General features: G+C 40.5%; 1 protein-coding gene across 2 annotated transcripts in view; it reads left to right on the top strand.

Annotated features, from left to right (window-relative positions):
* Nucleotides 1-21081, top strand: part of CNST (consortin, connexin sorting protein) — a 124850-nt gene extending 103769 nt beyond the window's left edge. For both annotated transcript variants that reach the window (XM_063443198.1, XM_063443197.1), the window contains 2 exons: nucleotides 15978-16113; nucleotides 19095-21081. In XM_063443198.1, the coding sequence (XP_063299268.1) occupies nucleotides 15978-16113; nucleotides 19095-19300 (342 nt within the window). In that variant the 3' untranslated portion in view covers nucleotides 19301-21081. The remainder of the gene's footprint in view (nucleotides 1-15977; nucleotides 16114-19094) is intronic.
* Nucleotides 21082-21493: the final 412 nt, after the last annotated feature.

Here is a 21493-nt window from a genome sequence, read left to right as displayed (position 1 = left end):
TTATTTTTTTCTATCCTAAATGGATAGTTTTGTGTAATATGACAGAATTTAGGCAGAGAGAAGCTTTTATACTTATTTTTCATCATGTTTAGAACAATTTAATAAATGTGAATAGATTAGAGACCACAACTAAATAACACTTTTATAAATCTAATCCATTGATGTTTTATGAGTAAGCATATCTAAACTGAAGCACTTAAAACATTTTCACGCCAAGCTTAATGAGAATGAAGAGGTGGTTGAGCAGTTTAGCTAACCAGTTTGAGCACTGATGCTATGACTAGACCAGAGCCCCAAAATTTGACTTAAATGCCCTTAGGTGTAATTCTAGTTTTAATATACGAGCCTGACTGTTTTATTGTCCATTCATGTAGGTATATAGATTTAGATAATATGGTGAAATGAAGTACATTTAGAGCTAATCAGAAATTCCTAAAGAATGTTATTGGTTCTTGAATGACCATGCTATGGATTATTCACAGATCCGGTCACAAACCTATTCTTCAATTAGTTGCATCAGATATGTGATATGCAACACCGCAACGTGCTGTAAAAATTATCATTACTTTGTGCACACCATATTTATAACTATGCAACACTTTACATATAAACGTGGGGGGGGGGGGGGGGCTGCTTTCTTCTTAGCTTCCGTACTTTTTGTGTGCTTGGTGCTGGACACTGTATGATGTAGGTGTGCTCTGTACCTGTCACAACCTGGTGGTCCCTGTATTACTGTGTGTGCAGTTGGTGTGCTCGGTATCACTGTGTGCAGTTGGTGTGCTCTGTGCTTTGTATCACTGAGTGCAGTTGGTGTGCTCTGTATCACTGTGTGTGCAGTTGGTGTGCTTAGTGCTCTGTATCACTGCGTCTGCAGTTGGTGTGCTCGGTGCTCTGTATCGCTGTGTGCAGTTGGTGTGCTCGGTGCTCTGTGTCACTGTGTGTGCAGTTGGTGTGCTCGGTGCTCTGTATCACTGTGTGTGCAGTTGGTGTGCTCGGTGCTCTGTATCGCTGTGTGCAGTTGGTGTGCTCGGTGCTCTGTGTCACTGTGTGTGCAGTTGGTGTGCTCGGTGCTCTGTATCGCTGTGTGCAGTTGGTGTGCTCGGTGCTCTGTGTCACTGTGTGTGCAGTTGGTGTGCTCGGTGCTCTGTATCACTGTGTGTGCAGTTGGTGTGCTTGGTGCACTGTGTGTGCAGTTGGTGTGCTTGGTGCTCTGTGTCACTGTGTGTGCAGTTGGTGTGCTCTGTATCACTGTGTGCAGTTGGTGTGCTCTGTATCACTGTGTGCAGTTGGTGTACTCTGTGCTCTGTATCACTGTGTGCAGTTGGTGCTCTGTTTGTGCAGTTGGTGTGCTCTGTGTCACTGTGTGTGCAGTTGGTGTGCTCGGTGCTCTGTGTCACTGTGTGTGCAGTTGGTGTGCTCGGTGCTCTGTATCACTGTGTGTGCAGTTGGTGTGCTCTGTATCACTGTGTGCAGTTGGTGTGCTCTGTATCACTGTGTGCAGTTGGTGCTCTGTTTGTGCAGTTGGTGTGCTCTGTGTCACTGTGTGTGCAGTTGGTGTGCTCGGTGTCACTGTGTGTGCAGTTTGCTGTCAGTAACTGTCACAGAGGACGTTGCAGATGGTGAATGCCAGCATGGTCACCGACACCCCACCAAAACCTGTGCGTCCTTCGTGTGGTAACAAATAGAGCCCCGGCCCCCGGGTACATCAGCTGACCGTAGCCAGCCCGTGTAACACGCGGTGTATCTGTTTATAATGTGACATTGTGTGGGGATTGTGCTGGTGACAGGTGGCGGTATGTTATATTAGAGAAGGAGTAATAGTCTGACCCCCAGCAATACACCCCCCTGCAAATAACAGGGTATTATTATTATTATTATTATTATTATTATTATTAATATTATACTGCATTGGGAATGGAGTAACTCCTCGCCATGTACTCATCCAGTTCGTGTCTGCTTTGTATAAGGTGTTGGTTATTGGGGTCACCCGGCCAGCTATTGGGTTACAATGCCGCCTCCTGTGTCTGTCTCGGGACCGGGTGGGGGGTCTCACAGCTCGGTAACCAGTCCCCTTTCTCGGTAACCAGTCCCGGTCCCTGACTGGATCAGTCTCCGGCCTCGGCCCCATGCTCTGTCCTCCGCCCAGGAGCCGCATTGCCCGGTACCCAGTAACTGTCTGTCTGTCTGTCTGTGTCCTCCTGTCTAGCGCCGCACCCGGCTGTGTAATACCTGGCTGTCAGTCAGGCCCTCGGGCCGCAGAGGGTTGTTGCTGGATTTTCTCGGCCCCGCCCATTATAGGGTCACCTCACCGGCAGAGTTCAGGGTGTGAGCCCAGCCCCCTGCGGCAGCCATTTGTCTGCTCCCCATGGCTGCCGCACATGCCCTCAGACTGTGTGATAGGACATAATGAGCCAGGCTGACTCTCGGGTACTCTATAACCTCTTAGGGGGCAGTGACTGTGCCAAGAAGGAGAACATTGAAATTGCTCCTTGTATTTTTATTTGTGGTGGTTATAGTGCCCCTTTAAGTCAGAGAAGCTCTGAGTTTTGGGAATTGGCATGCACTCCATCTGGCAGGCTCAACTAAAACTATAAATAAACTGTATTCCAGACACAAGTTAAAACTAACCCTTATTTACTAAAGTGTGAATTGTAAAGATTTCAAAGCAAATGTCAAATTTTACGCCAAAATAGCCAAGCTGAAACCACAACGGATTAGTTATTTCAGTTCAGGTAGTTTGGTCTAAAATTGAAATTATGTTGAATTCCTGGCAATTCAAACTTTAATAAACAACCCTGAAAGCTGCAAATTCTGAATTGCAGGGAGTTGAACAGAACCCAGACAGACATTTTATTAAGTAACCGTGTATCTGTGATTGATTTTCCAGTAAACTATGCATATAATATTAGCTCTTTTATCACTGAACTCTGTCTGGGATTCTTATTTATCATCTCTCTGTAGGGATTATGATATCTTCTACTTTAGCTATTTGTTTTCTGTACCTTTTTATGTGCAGAACTCTGTTAAGAGGATATATTGGGCCAAAACACACACAAAAAAACAAAAACCATTGTAACATGCAAGCTTTAGGACTGTGCTGGCTAAAATGTGACTAACTATATTCCGCCTCCTTTACATGTCATATTAAAGGGACACTATAGCCACCAGAACAACTACAGCTTATTGAATTTGTTCTGGTGACCTTCAGACTTTTTGCTGTAAACACTGTCTTTTCAGATAAAATGCAGTGTTTACATTACAGCCTAGTGATAACGTCACTGGCCACTCCTCAGATGGCTGTTAGAGATCCTTCCTGGGTCATGGCTGCCTAAAATGCATCCAAACATTCAGTGTCTCCTCCCTCTGCATGCAGACACTGAACTTTCCTCATAGAGATTCATTGATTCAATTCATCTCTATGAGGAGATGCTAATTGGCCAGGGCTGTGTTTGAATTTTGCTGGCTCTGCCCTTGATCTGCCTCCTTGTCAGTCTCAGTCAATCCTAAGGGGAAGCATTGTGATTGGATCAGGCTACCACTTCTGATGATGTCAGCAGACTGCTTGTTTTTGTTTTTTTGAGGCAAACAGCATGCAGAGCTACAGCTTCAGGCTTGAATACAGTAAGATTTTGCTATATTTATGGAGGCATGATGGGCCCAGGGGGGCTAGATGGTGGTTTTAACACTATAGGGTCAGGAATACATGTTTGTGTTCCTGACCCTATAGTGATCCTTTGGAGGGGATTTTTCCCTTCACTCTATTGCACGTGATAAACAGCAGAACTTGTTGTCTTAACCAGAACAACTCTTTCCGAAAAACAGGGAAAGAGAAAGCAAGATAAATATCGCCATTTACAGATATCTACTAGCTAGTACAGTGGTTACCAACCTTTTTTCACTTGAGTACCACTTGGCAGCCTATTTCCATAAATTGCACTCCTCATTAGGGATCGACCGATTATCGCTCTGGACGATATTATTGGTCTATATTCTGTATTTTCAGCAATATCGATGTCTGCCGATGCAGATCATGCAGACCAGGGCCACCATCAGGGGCCTGGTGGACCCACAGCAGTCCTGGGGGGCCCAGCAAGCACATACTTGCCTTACCTTCAGCTCCCCTATCTAACTCTCGCGACCTGCATGCCGCACGAAGCGTTGCTATGGAAACGTTCTGACGGCCGCGGGACAACGCTCCGTGTGTCATGCAGGCCGCGAGAGTTAGACAGGGGTGCTGAAGGGAGCTGCTGGGAAGGTAAGTAAGCGCTTGCTGGGCCCCCCTTCCTGGCCAGGTGAGAAGCAGGGAGGGGGGACTAAAAGCTGCTGCCTCACCCATGGATATCGGGTCAGGGCTTCCATTCAAGGAATGGGTAGTAGACAGATCACTGTCCACCTGCACAGTTGGGCTAATACTTAAATAAGTGGTAATTGAATAAGTAATTAAGCGGTGGAGACACAACTCCATCTGTGGCAAGCAGATGTGGCTATAATTAAAATAAACATTACAAATTTTAATAGTTTTTAAAAAGTTAAAAAAAATAAAAATGCCCCCCCCTAATTTTAAACACTTAACATACCTACACAAACACACACACTACACAAACACTGCATTCATTATATACACACACTACACAAATACTCATTACACAAACGTACACACTCTGCATTTATTATCTACACACACTACACAAACCCACTGCATTCATTATATACACACACTACACTTACGGCACAAACACACTCTGAATTCACTATACACATTACACACACACACACACACACACACACACACACACACACACACACTGCATTCACTAATCAAATACGCTAACTGCATCCACTAGACACACATATATTCTTGCAAAAATAGAAAATTATGACTGACATGTATATTTTGTGCTTTTACCTTAAAAAAAGATTTGTAAAATAAATAAAATAAACATGTTCAGTTAACATTTGTGTAGAAAGTTTATTTTTCTTAAAATGGTAAATGTACAGAGTATCGGTAAGTTATCGGGTATCGGCCTTAGAGTTCACATATTATCGGTATCGGCTGTAAAAAATCAATATCGGTCGATCCCTACTCCTCATGCTACCAAAATGTTTGTAATTAATATAGTTGCTGTAATTTCACATTCAGGTTTTTCATCTCCCATTTTTCTCTGCCCTAGGCTCCACACTTCTCCTCAGCCCCAGGCTCTCCCTGCATTTCCTCTTGCCTAGACATATATATATAGTATATACAGTGCAAATGCACACACTGACACAAATGCAGATGCACAGATTTACAGATACAGACACACACAAAGTCACACAGATACAAACACAGACATATGCAGATGCACACACACAGATCCGAACACTGAAACACATACAGATGTACAGACACGCAGATAAAACACTGACACACATATAGGTATGCATACGGACACACATGCAGATGCACTGAGGCACATAGAGATACACACACTGACACATATAGAGATGTGCAGACACACAGGTACAAACACTGACACACATGCATATACACTTCCACACACATACAGACACACAAAACCACACATACAAGTAAAGATTTTAGCCACCCTCCAGTTTTGGATGGTATAATGGAGGTCAAGTACTCAGACTAAGTACCTCCATCTGAAGATGCTTCATACAGGAGAAATTCGCTCTTCAGTAATTATTGCTACGCACAGACAATAGACGACACATAGTGCTGGGGACAAGAACTAACTTTAATGCAGCTGTGCAGAGGTATTTAAACCCATAGATGGTCATTTGCATGCAGTTGGGTAATTTTTTGCTGAAAACAAATGCTCAACTCCATTTTGTCTATATAACTCTAACAACCAGAAACCACTAAGGCTCCTGGTAAAGTTCTCACCCAAGCAAGATGAAGCCCTACTCTACAACCCTGGGTCCATGACCTGATCCATCACAGGTGGCTTCTGCTGGCTCAAGCTGTTGGGAGTTATGGCCTCTTGCACGGCTGGGTCTGAGTTTGCTGGGAGGAAGTGACCGGCTCTCACCTTTCCCTAGCAGTTCCTGCAAATAAGAAGGGACCCAGTTGCGCTGTTCAAAGTGCAAGACCGGGCCCCTGAAGACACATGCTGTCCTCAACTTGTGCTGTGCAGCTGCACCGTCTGGAGAACCGCCATTATGATAATTTATTTGTTGGGTTTTTTTTGCGTACCACAGGTTGGGAATCGCTGTACTAGTAGATTATTTATATGGAAATTTGAGATACCATACTAATAGCCAGGCTTTAAAAGTCACTCTCCACTGTAAACCATAACATACCAACCAGGGATGAATTTTTAATTACCTGCACTAAATCTCCACTCTCCAATGGTTAGTGGCAAGTTGGAATTTTGAGCCATATCGAGGTGCAGTCATTGTTAAAATAACGAAAATTGTTTGTGCAACATCAATGTAACCTGGCAGCCAAGAAGAGTGAAAAGGAATGCGCAGGCATGAACAATGACAATTTTACTGCACTAGTCAGTGGGGGTGCTAGACGTCGTTGAGTGATAATGTGTACTGTGTGGCCGTCGCATTCAAAATGAGCGAGTAGAGCAATGAATCTGCATCAAATTTTGCGTTAAGATTGAACATTCCTCCGCGGAAACTGTATTATTCATAAGGCTTTTGGGGATGAAGCAATGAGTGCAGCGCAAATAAATGTGGCACAAATGCTTCAAAGATGGTTGAGAATCTGTTGAAAGATTTGGTGCCCTGCGACTTCTGAATTTTTCCAAAACAAAATACTTTATTACTTCATCTCCATCATACTGATGTTGGGTGTAAAATGATTGTCTTGTTTTCAGTCAACACAAACATGTGCGACTGTTATGAATCATAACGTGTGGGGTGTAGGTAAGAGGCAAAATGTACAGTAACCGCAATAGCACAAGTATGGTTTGTTTGTTCTTATGCAACTAAGCTCTGTTGAGTATGCAGCTTGCATTGATCTTGCTCCCATAAATATGATTATTCAATATTTAAATGACCGATATGTGGACATCAATTTAAAGAGACCATGTAGCTCATGATTCATTCCTGGAAGCAATGGACAAATCTGTCGATCGTCAGTCACAAGTCTGTCTGCTTATAGAGTAACCTTTGATTGGACCAGGGGTGTAATTGTCAAGTTCAAATATATCTGAATGTACAGAGCTAAATCCAGGCTCCATTTTACCATGATCATTTCAAAATACTGAAGTAGTCACAGTGGTTGGAGTAACCCATTAAAGCTACCAATCGTTCATCATTCATCTTCACATGCTAACTAAACTGGATTGAAGTTTTGTTTGCTTGATTAAACAGGATACATTTTATCAACCCTAGGAATTAATATGTGTAAACTGATAAAATGTTTAGATTTTTTTTTTTCATTCCAAGTTTATTATGTATGTTTCACAGTATAACACATGAAAACTCAGCCTACATAGACAAATTAAATAAATTTCAACACAGCAAATTTAAATATTGTGGAGCAATATACAGAGAATTGAGATGCGGTATAAATACTATAAAATTATAAATTCTTTGAGAATATAGCAAATTACTTCAGAAGATTATAGGACTTGGCAACATGCTCTTCATGCCCCCTTGATTAGGGATCCATTCATGAGGCGCTAGTGGAGGAACATCTGAAGTACAAAGGGAAAGAATGAAAGGTCAGGTGGAATCGACAGATATAAACTCAGAATGCCTCACCCCCACCTCCAACCAGGGTCCCAATCAACAACACACCAGCTCCCCTCCTCGATTTTGGTGTAGTTAAAGGGATCCTACAGTGCCAGGATCCTACAGTGCCAGGAACACAAAGCCATTTTTATGACACTATAGGTATTTACGAAAAACCCCTCCTGTGGAGCTGAAGGGGTTAAAATCCCTTCAGCCACTTACCTAAAGCTGGGTCAGGCTCTGCCCACGCCCCTCCCCTGCCAACGTCATCCGGCGGGGGAGACTTAAAGGACCACTATAGGCACCCAGACCACTTCAGCTTAATGAGGTGGTGTGAGTGCCTGGTTCAGCTAGGATTAACCCTTTTTTTCTATAAACATGGCAGTTTCATAGAAACTGCTATGTTTACAATAGGGTTAATCTAGCCTCTAGTGGCTGTCTCATTGACAGCCGCTAGAGGGCTTCCGCGCTTCTCACTGTGAAAATCACCATTTTATGTTGTTGTTTAACTATAGCCTATTGTATTTGTTCTGGTGAGTATAATCATTCCCTTCAGGCTTTTTGGAGTAAACACTGTGTTTTCAGAAAATTTAGTGTTTACATTACAGCCTAGGGACACCTCCACTGTTCACTCCGCAGATGGCTACTAGAGGTGCTTCCTGCTATTCAATGTATCCACCCTCTGCGTTGAGACACTGAAATTTACTTTTAGAGATGCATTGATTCAATGTATCTCTATAAGGAAAAGCCCGATTGGCCAGGGCTGTGTTTGACTTGTGCTGGCTTTGCCTATGATCTGCCTCCTTGACACTCTCAGCCAATCCAATGCTTTCTTATGGGAAAGCATTGTGATTTACTCAGATTAGCACTTTTTCTGATGTTAGCCAATCAGGCAGATCAGGGGCAGAGCCAGCAGCAACAGATGAAATAAAGGTAAGATTTTACTATGTTTAGGGAGGGAGCGAGGGGGGGAGGGAGGGCAGGGGGACTAGATGGTGTTTTTAACACTATAGGGTTGGGAATACGTATGTGATCCTGACCCTATAGTGTTCCTTTAAAGGAGCACTATAGGGTCAGGAACACAAACATATATTCCTGACCCTATAGGGTTAAAACCACCATCTAGCCACCCTGGTCTCCTCATATCTCCCTAAATATAGTAACATCTTACTTGTATTCAAGTCTGCATCTGCTTACTTTGTCCCGGTTTCCTTTAGACCTGCCTACTGACATCAGCAGAAGTGGTAGCCTGATCCAATCACAATGCTTCCCACAGGATTGGCTGAGACTGACAAAGAGGCAGATCAGGGGCAGAGCCAGCACAATTCAAACACAGCCCTGGCCAATCAGCACCTCCTCATAGAGATAAATTGAATCAATGAAGTTCTATGAGGAAAGTTCAGTGTCTGCATGCAGAGGGAGGAGATACTGAATGTTTGGATGCAGTTTAGGCAGCCATGACCCAGGAAGGATCTCTAACAGCCATCTGAGGAGTGGCCAGTGAAGTTATCACTAGGCTGTAATGTAAACACTGCATTTTCTCTGAAAAGCCCATTACAGCAAAAATCCTGAAGGGTATGATTCTACTCACCAGAACAAATTCAATAAGTTGTAGTTGTTCTGGTGACTATAGTGTCCCTTTAACCCCTTAAGGACACGTGACATGTCATGATTCCCTTTTATTCCAGACGTTTGGACCTGAAGGGGTTAATGTCACATTTATTGCAACTATAGTAATATTTAGCAAAATATATCAATGAAATGCCAGCCCAGTCATAGAGTTCTGTGCTGACGTTGGCTCCTGGCAGCGGAAGGAGTGGATCACATTGACCTCTCCTGGGAAAAGACAAGTTCAGGTAAGTAATTCTCACCTTTTCCTTCCACAACCAGACACCTAGCAGAGCAGTCATCGTAAGTGGTCTTTGCAAATTCTGCATAAACCCCAGACAGTGCAGAGCCATTTTAATGCTGCTTCGGAGTCAGCTCATCACTCTGGGCTCAGTGAAGAGAGTTTACAGGAGAGAAGAGGTGTGGAGTGGCACTTTGCAGGCCTCAGGTAAAAAGTCAAATAGTTACTTAACAGTTTGACTTCCTATACTGGGGGGCACTCCTGGTTCCAAAATGACTACAGTGCGCTGGTATGGTTATGGTGGTTTTAATGTTCCTTTAAGCTATTCAGGGCAATTTGCAACTTGCAGATTACAAAATACAGTATATATTAACCCCTTAAGGACACGTGATTCCCTTCTATTCCAGAAATTGTGTCCTTAAGGGGTTAAAATTAAAAAAATACTGGCGCTCACAGGCATCTAAAAAATTAATCAATGGTTTTTTTTTTGTGTTTTTTTTTTTTATTTATTCTTCTTGTAGTTTGAATTTGTGGTTTCATTTAGTAAAACAAGGAACTTTTAAGGCATATTTCTATACTGACATATTTATCTTTGTGGTGCTCCCCAGCACTGGAGATATGTGTCCGACCCCAGACATTTGCAATGCTCTGTCATGTGAATTTTTTTATGTTTTAGCTACATCAAACTCACTTTGGGAAAAAAAATTAAAAAAAAAGTATAGCATGGCTTGTAAAAATTGTAACAGTGGAAAAAATGATGAAAGTTAATAAGTAAATGGTTATCACCTACATTTGTTCAAATATTTAATTACTGCTTAGAAGACTGCTTGAAAAAACAGGTCCCTTGTTTATCTACCGGGGAGAGTGGATTTTTTAACCTTTTGTTTTATCTGAAATAGCAAGCCTTCTATATTGCTACATCTTGCGTGTAGTAATAGTATTAACTATAAACAAATTTGTCTCTGCCCCATAGTACCATCTTGAACTAATGGAAGGGAACAGCCAAGTGCCAATGTTTTGGTAGTGCTATTTTTGAGTAAGTTGGCAGATGATAGGAATATCCAGCAAAACAAAAGTAATACACTGCATTTGTTAAAAGAATTATGGCACTCCAAATGTAAATGAAGAAATTTCAACAACAAAACTTACATTCTTCTAGTACGGGTGAAGGCACTGTGCCAAAAGACTTAAAAATCCCTTGGCATGTCATCCCTATTACATTTTTTTTTGTGTATGTATGTGTGTGCTTGCATCATGGATAGATGTTTGCGGCTGCTTAGTAGGGTTGTATTGTGCATATGTGGGTTGTGTTATATAACTGCGTGAGAAGTTTGTGGTATTGTGGGTGTTATGTATGTGGACTGTGTATCATGTTCTCTTTGTGAATGTGGGCTGTGTATGGGGGCTACTTATGGGGTTGTTTATGGGAGGCTGATTGTGGGGTCTTTGTATGTGACTTGTCATTGGTGCTATGTTTGTGGTATTGTTCTTGTGTGAAATTGTATGTTTTTGCTTGTGGCTGTTGTAGTATTTGCATGTTGTGGTGGCTTCTTGTATGTCTTTGTATCTCAAATAAAGACAATCACAGACACATGCACAGAAATATATTCCAGCCACACTTGTGGGATACACAGACACTGACACATACACCCACCCTGATACACACATATGGAGACACGCATACCCCAGTACATGCTGCCACATACATAGCCCCATGCACATTTCCAAGGCACCCACAGTTACACGTTGCCTCACATGCAATGCTTAGCACACGCACACAGTCAATTACTCTGCTGCACAAAAACTACTACATCCACACATGGGCAACTGTGTTATTTTCAGTCATGCTCCTTCTTGCTTACCATATAGCAGCAGGAGGGACAAATAATGTTGCAAGACCAAAATTTCCAAACAAGGAGATTTATTCCACCATAAGTTGATTCGGCAACATTTCGACCTGAATGAGGGGTCTTTGTCAAGGCTTGACACAAAAAAAAAAACTCAATCGGTTTGAAACATTGCCGAGTGGTGGAAGAAATCTGTGTTTGGAAACCTTTGTGTTGCAACTTTATATTTCCTATCAGAAGCATTGATGGCCCAAATGTAAAACATGAATTTGACTTTTATAGCACTGTAATTTGTTGTAATTTTGCCATTGTTCAGTAGACTGGAAAAACCATTGTGCTCCTAAATAGAACAGACAAGTGGTGTACAATGCCACAAGGTTCTGCTACAAGGGGGAATGCCAGGGAAGCAGGCAGCATCTTGGGCGGTGCCATAGGTAATTCCTGAGTTCCAAACCCTAACAGTCTGGATAGACTAAGTAGATTTATGCACTGATGTTAGGTTTTTTTTGTTTTTACTGAAATATATTGAAATTTTAAAAAAAGCAAATGGTTCAGTTCTTTAATACACATTTAGAAAGCGAACATGCTATACACTAGTTGGAACACAAAGCACAGATCCCATCATAAAAACATTATTCACCGGCTGTCTTGTTTGTTATTGCCCAGTGGGGTTTTAGTACTTGGTGGAATAATCTTATAACATTATGAGCAGAATAAAGCCAGTTGTAATGTCGCACAAGAAAACTTACACACTTGGTACAAATCCTATCAATTTCTGTCCCCCCTGTATGTTTTGAGACCGTGTTACAATTGGTTGAACCATTTGACGTGTTCAACAAAACACCTGCCCGTAGGTATGACTGAGCAGGTGGATGGACATTTTTACTTGGACATAAAAAAAACATCCACCACACGTATGAAAAACGAAAACTGTTTTTATATCATGCATAGAGTTGAATGGTTAAGGGGACAGTATAGTAACCCCTAGCTCAGGCATAGGCAACCTTCGGCACTGCAGATGTTTTGGACTACACCTCCCATGATGCTTTGCCAGTATTATGGGTGTAAAAGCATTATGGGAGGTGTAGGCCACAACATCTGGAATGCCGATGTTGCCTACCCCTGCCCTAGCTTAATGTAGTGGTTCTGGTGACTATAGCTTGTCCCTGCAGTCTCAGCGCTGTAAACGCCCAGTAGCACCTTTAGTGGCCTCTTTGCTTTTTTTTGTCTTTGCTATATGGGGTATTGATGTTGTGTGTCATAAATGGAATAGGGGTTATATGCGTATCTTGATGTTAGGTAACTCATGGGTACTGCATTTATGTTTGTGTTGTTGTTTAATCTTTTGTGATTGCTAGGACAATTATATGATATGTAGGGGTGGGTGCTGATTGGAAGTGATGTGACACTGTGTGGAAGTGTAGGGGTGTGCTGGTGGAAGCATGTTTTTGCCAGGTCATGAAGCGCCTTGGCTGCCATCAGTTGCTAGTGTACCTCAGTATTAAAGGGTTAATGCAAGCAACTTGACCACTTCACTGATCTGATTTGGTTATGTCACTTGGATTGTGTATGTGCAGTGTTTAAGACTGCACTGTGTTGACCAAGTCCTTTCCTCAGCCTATCCTCCGGGACATCCCTCCCAGTGCGATGAGGGAGAGTGATGTCACTAGAGGAGTATGGGCGGTCTTGGGTTGGGGTCGCAGGTAAGTTTTCCTATATATTTATTTATATTTTTTAAACTTATGCACGGGATACCATGCCAGTAAGGGTTATTCTAAGCGGTGTTCTCATTATTACCACACTTTTTTGGTTAATCGTTTATTTGTGGATCCTCATTGGAGTATTATTAGAAATATTAAGTATTTGTATACACTGCTTTGCACCACAGTGTGTTTATATGTTGGTGTTTACCCTGTTTACACTATATACAGTATGCACTTGCCTTGCAAGGGCCTAGGTCCACTAGAGTTGCTCATTGGTATGAGTATCAGTTTATGAAATAATGTTAAACCTTATTTAACAGAACAAGAAGCTCCTCATTGACCCACCTCATCCCAGTTTGGTAAGTGACTGTCGGTTACTGCAGAGTTCCTATGCTATAGTTCCAGCTGTAGGAACTTTTGCATTCATTTAATGCACAAACATTGGGTCAAAATCAGCCTCTCGTGTCCCATTTGCGGGAAATCATTTTGCTTGCTTGCTTGCTTCAGTAGGTATTGGACTCTAATGTTGGAAAAGGAAACTAGTGCCACACCTAAATTTGTTTAATTATGCATACTCTGACAATTGATATCTGCAGACTGTTTAACCACTTGTACTCTAGAGTCCTGTGAGGTAGCTACAGATCTGAGTTGCCCTGTTTTTGCTGTTCATGCTAATGAAACAGACTTGACTTCATGTTATCGTTACTTAGTTTCATTGTGATATATAATCATCTGATTGTTAATGCAAGCATGCCTGTTAAACTATGCACTACAAAAGCAGTTTTCGGCAAATTTGGACCCGTTTTCGGCCGAAACGGGATAGGCCCTTTTTCGGCCGAAAATTTCGGCAGCCGACATTTCGGTGCATCCCTACTAAAAAAAAAAACTAATCTTAAATTAAAGGGTTACTCCAACGTACTGCTGCTGTTAACGTGTTCATGGAGGAAGTAATCTTCTGCTTAAAACACTGCACATACAGAGATATTTGCAGTTTTATGCCGAAGGCTAGATGCACCCCTGACCCTGGGGTGCATTTTAGTCTGCAGTAGTTATATCAGTCCTGCCAGTCAAGTTTTATTGGATCATGGTCAGGCATAGGTGATCACTACTTAATTTATACTTTTAAGTTCATTTGTGCCCATTTGTTCGGTTTGCATTAATTTTACTTTAATATACTGTTCCATGTGCATGCATTCTTCTTTCATTCTTCACTGATCTCCTAATTTTTTTTTTTTATAAAGCAGCCACATATTCTCTTGTGCTGTACAACGGGCAAAGAGAACATACAGATACGTTGAAGTAAAACTACTTATAGAAAATATGGGAGACACTGATTATATTGGCTTATGTTTGGATTTGCCCAATGTAAATCATGGACTCTAACTTCTTTATGTGGCAAAGTTTTACATTTTGTTGCCCTTCCATTTTTTCCCCCCACTTCTGTTTTATTTTCTTTCTCCCTTGGTATAGCTCTATTATTTGTATATGACTATTTCTATTCGGTCAGAAAAGTCATTGCAATAGAAAACTGTCTGTGTCTGCATCCTTCTGGCTAGCTGACTCTTGACATATTCTTTTCATTTATTTCCAACACGCACATTTGTATTATGACAACACATCTGCAGAATTTCAGGCTGGGTGTGACCTAGGTACAGTCACTACATAAAGTTGGGCATATACATGGCACAATAAAGCCAGAGAGAAACACCCTTTCATGCTCCATTTGATTTGGATATTGATTATGTAGGGGAGCTGAACAGTTTATAACCCCACTATTTCTTAATGGCAACTTACTGTCCGGAAATAATAATTTAAAATGACTGACATGCTTTCATATATATTACCTTCTCTAGTATCACTTAGGCTTCTAGAAAATATGTGCCTAACCTTGAGTGGTTTTATCTAATATTTCAGTTTACGCACTTCCTCCCTTACTACATTTGGCCATCTCTGTGGCTGGTGCATGTGTCTGTGTGCAAGTTTATCTCAAGTTTTGAAGGGGAACTATAACATTCTGGATGTTTACTAGTATGTTAATTTTCCCCTGATATTTAACAAATCTGTATTTGTGCGGTCCAAAAAATAAAATAAATGTAGAAATTCACACTGCTGTATTTACCTCTATCATTTGACTAATTATTGTGAAATGTAACCTCTTTATGATATTAAGTGTTTAAACAGCTTAACTGTGATAGTGCAGTTAAGACTTTATTTTTCATGCGTCATTCATGCACGTGATCATTGTATCGAAGAATCAGTGGATTATAGAATAGGATTACTATTTAGTATGCTTTATATCATCAAAAGAATTGCCAGCTATTTTTGGGAAACACTGTGTATGTCATAAAACTCTGGGTCCATCACAGAGTGAACAATGCTCTGCCTATGCAATCTATGCAGTGTCATCATTATTGTGCACTAGTTATGTCTAGGTAACCAGGGAAGCAGCATCTGCTGCAAGTACCATAAATTAGCCTAACAAGCAATTGTGAATATGTATCATTAAAGATGCATTGTGATTTTCTGAATTGAAGAGTATGCTCATATTAAACAGTCTGCTTTTATGTCTCTGATTGTGTCCAGTGACTCCATACACACTGTCTTCAACAGTGTGAAGGAAACTGTTGTTTGGAAAATAATACTAGTTGTAGACCTTAGACCCTGTTTGCTTGCTGACAGAGGCTCCAACAACTTTGAGGCTGTTAGTGTTAAAAACAGTCTGTATGTACTTTATTGTTCAGGATTCTACACCTATTTGGCAATCCAGTCCTTTGTTTTTCAGTGGCTTAAATCATTGCTGTTTACCATGAAAAAAATAAAATAATAAACCTGTATTTCAGAATGGTATCCTTACCATGTTTTTTTTTTTATGTATATGTACATATCTAGGTCCATCCTGCTGCTGGTTTGGTATCAATACTGAAGAAACGGAATGAAAGTGAAGGGGAAACACTTGCACAACCTCAAACGAAACCTACTAAGCGGAAAGTACGGTTCCAAGAAACAGATGATGTTCTAGATCAAGGTATGCTTTGGATGCAGGATTAATCAATAACTTTGATTAAGTGTTTAATGTGATTAAGCGTTCCCCCATACCCCAACAGTGACTAGGGGTCCGCAAGCCCCAATCATATCCTATCAAAATTTAAAAAAAAAGACCTGATCACCAAAACAAATACACGCTGTTTATAAGGTTCTATATATCTCCTTCAGCAAAGTTCAGAATATAATTGTGCCTCAATATTCAGACTGTAGGGATAGCTCTATTAACCCCTTCAGGACCGTCAGTCGGTAAAACGTGCGTTTGGACCACTGACGGTCCTGAACCGTCATAGCGAAAAACGGGCTGCGGGAAGTACAAAGATCGCTCCCGCCAGTATAACGCTGTAACTATCTGCCAGGCATCCCAGGCAGATAGTAACAGCCAATTGCGGCGTGTGAGCGATCCGCGATCGCTCACAATTGGCTGCTGTCAAAGTGGGTGTTACAAACACACACTTTGACAGTGATCTCTGCCCCTCTCTCCTCTGTAGCGTTTTGTGAGGTGAGAGAGACAGAGATCGTGATAGTTTGTTGCAGCAGAAGTGTTCCAGAGCTTTATACAGCATCTAAAGTGAATTAAAAAAAAAATCATTTTTAACCCCTTCCCTGCCAGATCTGTTACAGCATTTGTACTGTCTGTATTTTTTTTTGTGTGCCCTTAAAGGGTTAAATTTGTTTTACAAATCTGTGTCTTGGTCTGTCAGTTTCCTTCCCTTAAATCTCCATTAGATTTTTGTGACAGGAGTTAGTTTAGGGATTGCTGTTTAGTCTGTTTTAGTGAAAAAAAAACACATTTGTGTGTTTGTAATTTGTTTTAGTCGTGTGTAAAACATGCAGCATATGTATAACTTGCAGGAGGCATATGTCATCTGTGTGTGAGCCGGCTGAAGATAGAAGCTGTGCTTCCTCTGCTACGCCGAATGTGGAGGAGGACTGGGTACCTCCACAGTTAGCCGAGCCCAACGTCCCCCCTTTTAGTGCCAACGCAGGCATTAATGTTAATGTGGATGGCTTCTCCCCAATGCAGTATGTAGAACTATTTTTAGGGGATACCATCTGGGAGGAGATTGCTTCCCAGACTAACTTGTATGCTACCCAATTTATTGATAACAATCCAGGTAGCTATACAGTCAGGGAGCATGACTGGCATCCCACAGATGTCCCAGAGCTTAAAACATTCTGGGCTCTTACAATGCTCATGTGGATTATAAAGAAGCGATCGATTCGCTCATACTGGAGCACCAAACCAATAATGTCTAGTCCAGTATTCTCCCAAACCATGCCTAGAGCCAGATACGAATTACTGCTGAGATTTTTACATTTCCGTGACAATACACTCTGTCACCCTAGAGATCACCCCCAATACGATAAGTTTTATAAAAAATGCCCACTGCTAGACCATTTTCAGGACAAATTTTCGGATGTTTATACCCCCCAACAAAATGTATCCATAGATGAATCTCTAATAAAATACAAAGGGAGATTAGGGTTCAGACAATCCATCCCCTCAAAGCGCTCTAGGTATGGCATAAAACTGTACAAACTGTGCGAGAGTGAAAGTGGATACACTTTTGCCTTTCGTGTATATGAGGGGAAAGATGGTCAACTGGACCATCCTGGCTGTCCTGACTCCCTGGGGACAAGTGGGAAGCTTGTATGGGACCTACTAAACCCCTTGTTTAATAAAGGTTACCACCTTTATGTGGATCATTTTTATAGTAGTGTCCATCTGTTTAAAACACTGCGGCACTGCCAGAAAAAATTCCAAATACTTTCCACGATCTCTCATAGAGGCAAAATTAAAAAAAGGAGAATGTAAAGCACTTCGCAAAGCTGAAGTGCATACACTAAAATTTAGGGACAGGAAGGATGTCAACACGCTAACCACCATCCATGACAAACGCATGTTAGACGTGTCTGTCCGGGGCAGAGTAGATTCCAAACCAGTTTGCATCAGGGCATATAATAAGTACATGGGGGGTGTTGATTTGGGTGATCAGCTGATGCAGCCATATATTATTTTACGAAAAAAAACAAAGCATGGTTTAAAAAGGTGGCTATCTATCTGATGCAAATAGTAACCCACAACTTATTTTTGCTTTTTTTTTTTTAAAATAATCTTGGGAAAACCACCTTTCGACAATTTCAGTTGAAAATAATTTCTTTAACAATTTATGGCCTTAAAGGACCACTCTAGGCACCCAGACCACTTCAGCTTAATGAAGTGGTCTGGGTGCCAGGTCCAGCTAGGGTTAACTAATTGTTTTATAAACATAGCAGTTTCAGAGAAACTGCTATGTTTATCAATTAGTTAAGCCTTCCCCTTTTTCCTCTAGTGGCTGTCTCACTGACAGCCGCTAGAGGCGCTTGCGTGATTCTCACTGTGAAAATCACAGTGAGAGCACGCAAGCGTCCATAGGAAAGCATTATGAATGCTTTCCTATGTGACCAGCTGAATGCGCGCGCAGCTCTTGCCGCGCGTGCGCATTCAGCCGACGGGGAGGAGAAGAGGCGGATCGGAGGAGGAGAGCAGGAGGAGAGCTCTCCGCCCAGCACTGGAAAAAGGTAAGATTTAACCCATTTCCCCTTTCCAGAGCTGGGCGGGAGGGGGTCCCTGAGGGTGGGGGCACCCTCAGGGCACTCTAGTGCCAGGAAAACGAGTATGCTTTCCTGGCACTAGAGTGGTCCTTTAATTGTGTTTTGATGATATTGTAGGGTTCAATTTAAAAGCTTTTTTAATAAATAAAGCTGTGACTGCTAACATGTTTCCTAACATGTTTCCCAATTTTAAACATGTTTTGTTTTGTTGCTTAATTTGGAGGGGAGGGTTTTTTTTTTTTTTTGTTTGTTGGTTGTTTTGTTTTGTTTTTAGAACTAATTACGTATATTTTGAGATTTTTGACAGAAACTGAATTTGCCTGTTGGCTTTCTAATGATTATTAACTTTTTTTTATATTTGTATAGATGAAATTGGTGGCGGATCCTGCATTTTGCTGATCATTCTTTGCATTGCAACTGTATTCCTCAGTGTTGGGGGAACGGCATTATATTGTACTTTCGGTGACGAGGAGTCTTCCGTGTGTAAAGATTTTTCTGCAAACATGGACTTCTATTACTCTCAATTGCTGCAAGGAATAGAGGAGCTTAAACACTGGCTCTTTGTCACATAGTTAATAAAGCTATGGGTGCCTATCTTTACCCTCCTGCTTGGAATAGACACAGACACTTGTTTACTTACTGTAGTTTGGGATTTACCTTATACCTGTTGGTTGAAATCAAACCTAAAAAAACCACAAAACCGTTTGGTTCTCTTCTAAGATATTCAGAGTGGAGAAAAAAATATATTAATTTGTTTTAAATCTATTGTATATACTATATTGTTTCAGTGGATAAAGGAGAATATAAATAATGGCTCAGAAGAATCCCTCAACCATGCAAGTGACCACTGAATACTACCACATGCTGGTTTTAAACTATCGGCATTCTGTTTTAATGCAATAAGTTTGTGTTTTAGAAACTGTTCTTTTCGTTTATTTTATTTTTTTACTCTTACCCCTGACTTAACTGGTTCTTATACTAAAATTTGTGAGTTTTAGCTCTTTATATTCTGTTATGCTTATAATTTGTGCTAATGCCGTTTGACCACTGAAAAAACACTGTCCAAGAAATGGCAGCAACAAAGTCTAAAGGATCTGCGTTTTTGTCTGTAACCAGTTGTTCTCCATGTTTAGATCTTTTTTTATATTTTATTATTTTTCTTATAATTAGTAAAAGTGTCCTTTTTGTATACTTTTTTTCAATCTCTCATGATATACAGTGATTTTGTTTTATTATCCCTTACTAAATTTATTTGATCCGTCTGACATATTAGACCATTATCTATGTTTGTTTTTTTTTTTATATATAATTTACATTTTTAATACTATCTTTACAACATGAAAATCATATTACTGAGAGGTACATATTGAGTGTTTTCCAGATGGGGAGACTTCCAGTGAACAGAGCATTGGAAGTGTTCATTTTATCTCTTAACACCCACTCCCACACCTCACATGCACATGACATTTTTTTTTTTTTTTTTTTTTTTAAAAAGGTTTAGTTCTGAACAGTGGAAATTCTGGAGTATTGAATAGAGAAATTGCAAATTTGACAAAAATACAACTGAATTTGAAGAATGTAGAAGTTGGCTATTAACAATTATCGTATTAACTCTCCAGAGTTCCCATGTTAACAAATAACCCTTTTTTAAAGTGTAAGGTACATTTGAATTGAACCTGTGGTCTTTTGGCATGTATTTAACATATTTAATATTCAATAGGGGGTTATTCATCCTTCAGTTCTTGTTGGTACTGGCTGGACCAGCACCTTATTTTTGTGTTTCCCCTTATTTATTTCAGCTTTGATCATTTGTAAAGGGAATTTGGATAATGTTTGTGGTGTGTTAATATGTGAGACATTCTAGTTCCTTTTATTAGATATTTATAATTGTTTTGTATGTGCGTTCATGTAGCTTTTCATTCAATTGCTTCATTTGTGTATATGTATGCTTGTTTTGTGTTTAGTTTTTTTCGGAGAGTGGGGGGGGGTTCGTTCTTTTTCTTTTTCACCCCAATTTCATCAGATATCAACACTCTTCTGTTTGGGCACCAGAAAATATCAGAGCAGCCAACAGGCTTGTAATTTTTAAAAATAATTTAAGAATATTTATTAAAAGTACTTTAAAGCCAGAAATGTAAACATGAACTGTTAAGATATTTTAAAGAGTTTATGAACCAGATATAATGAGAAATTTAGCCCCCACAAATTACACTCACGGTCATCACTGTTACTGTGTTTTACAGGTTTGACATGTAATGGTCTGTGAATAAAATTTGCTTAATAATTAAACAGAAATATGATTTTGGTGATTTCACATGTGCCCTTATTTGTATACAGTTGTTAATTGTTCATTATAATGACAATGTTGTTGAATGTAGAGAGAAAAGGGCTCATGTGCATTTGGGGTACTGAAAATGCAGCTGTGTAATACTTCCTAGGTTTCTTTTAAACACTTTCACAGTCCAATTACCCACTGTGAAATCAATACAAGAATCTAACTAATGATCCAGTGTAGTGGGAATACTATGGCCTAATTTAATATTTTTTGGGGGAAAATTATATATATATTTTTTTACATTGATTCTTTTAAATGTAATATCTTTGGGGGGGGGAAATAATTGCAAACGTTTATCAAAAATATTAAAATCTGTTAAAAAACGTATCCAACTGTATCAAAGTTAGGCCTATATTTGAAGTACCCACACTTTCCAGTGCACTCACTCACTCCCGTTCCCCCCCCCCCCCCCAAACTACCACAACCATGA

The sequence above is a fragment of the Pelobates fuscus genome, chromosome 2 (assembly GCF_036172605.1).
Source record: "Pelobates fuscus isolate aPelFus1 chromosome 2, aPelFus1.pri, whole genome shotgun sequence".
NCBI classification, from domain to species: domain Eukaryota; kingdom Metazoa; phylum Chordata; class Amphibia; order Anura; family Pelobatidae; genus Pelobates; species Pelobates fuscus.
Note: the sequence above shows the minus strand (reverse complement) of the source record. Positions and strands in the feature narration are given on the sequence as shown.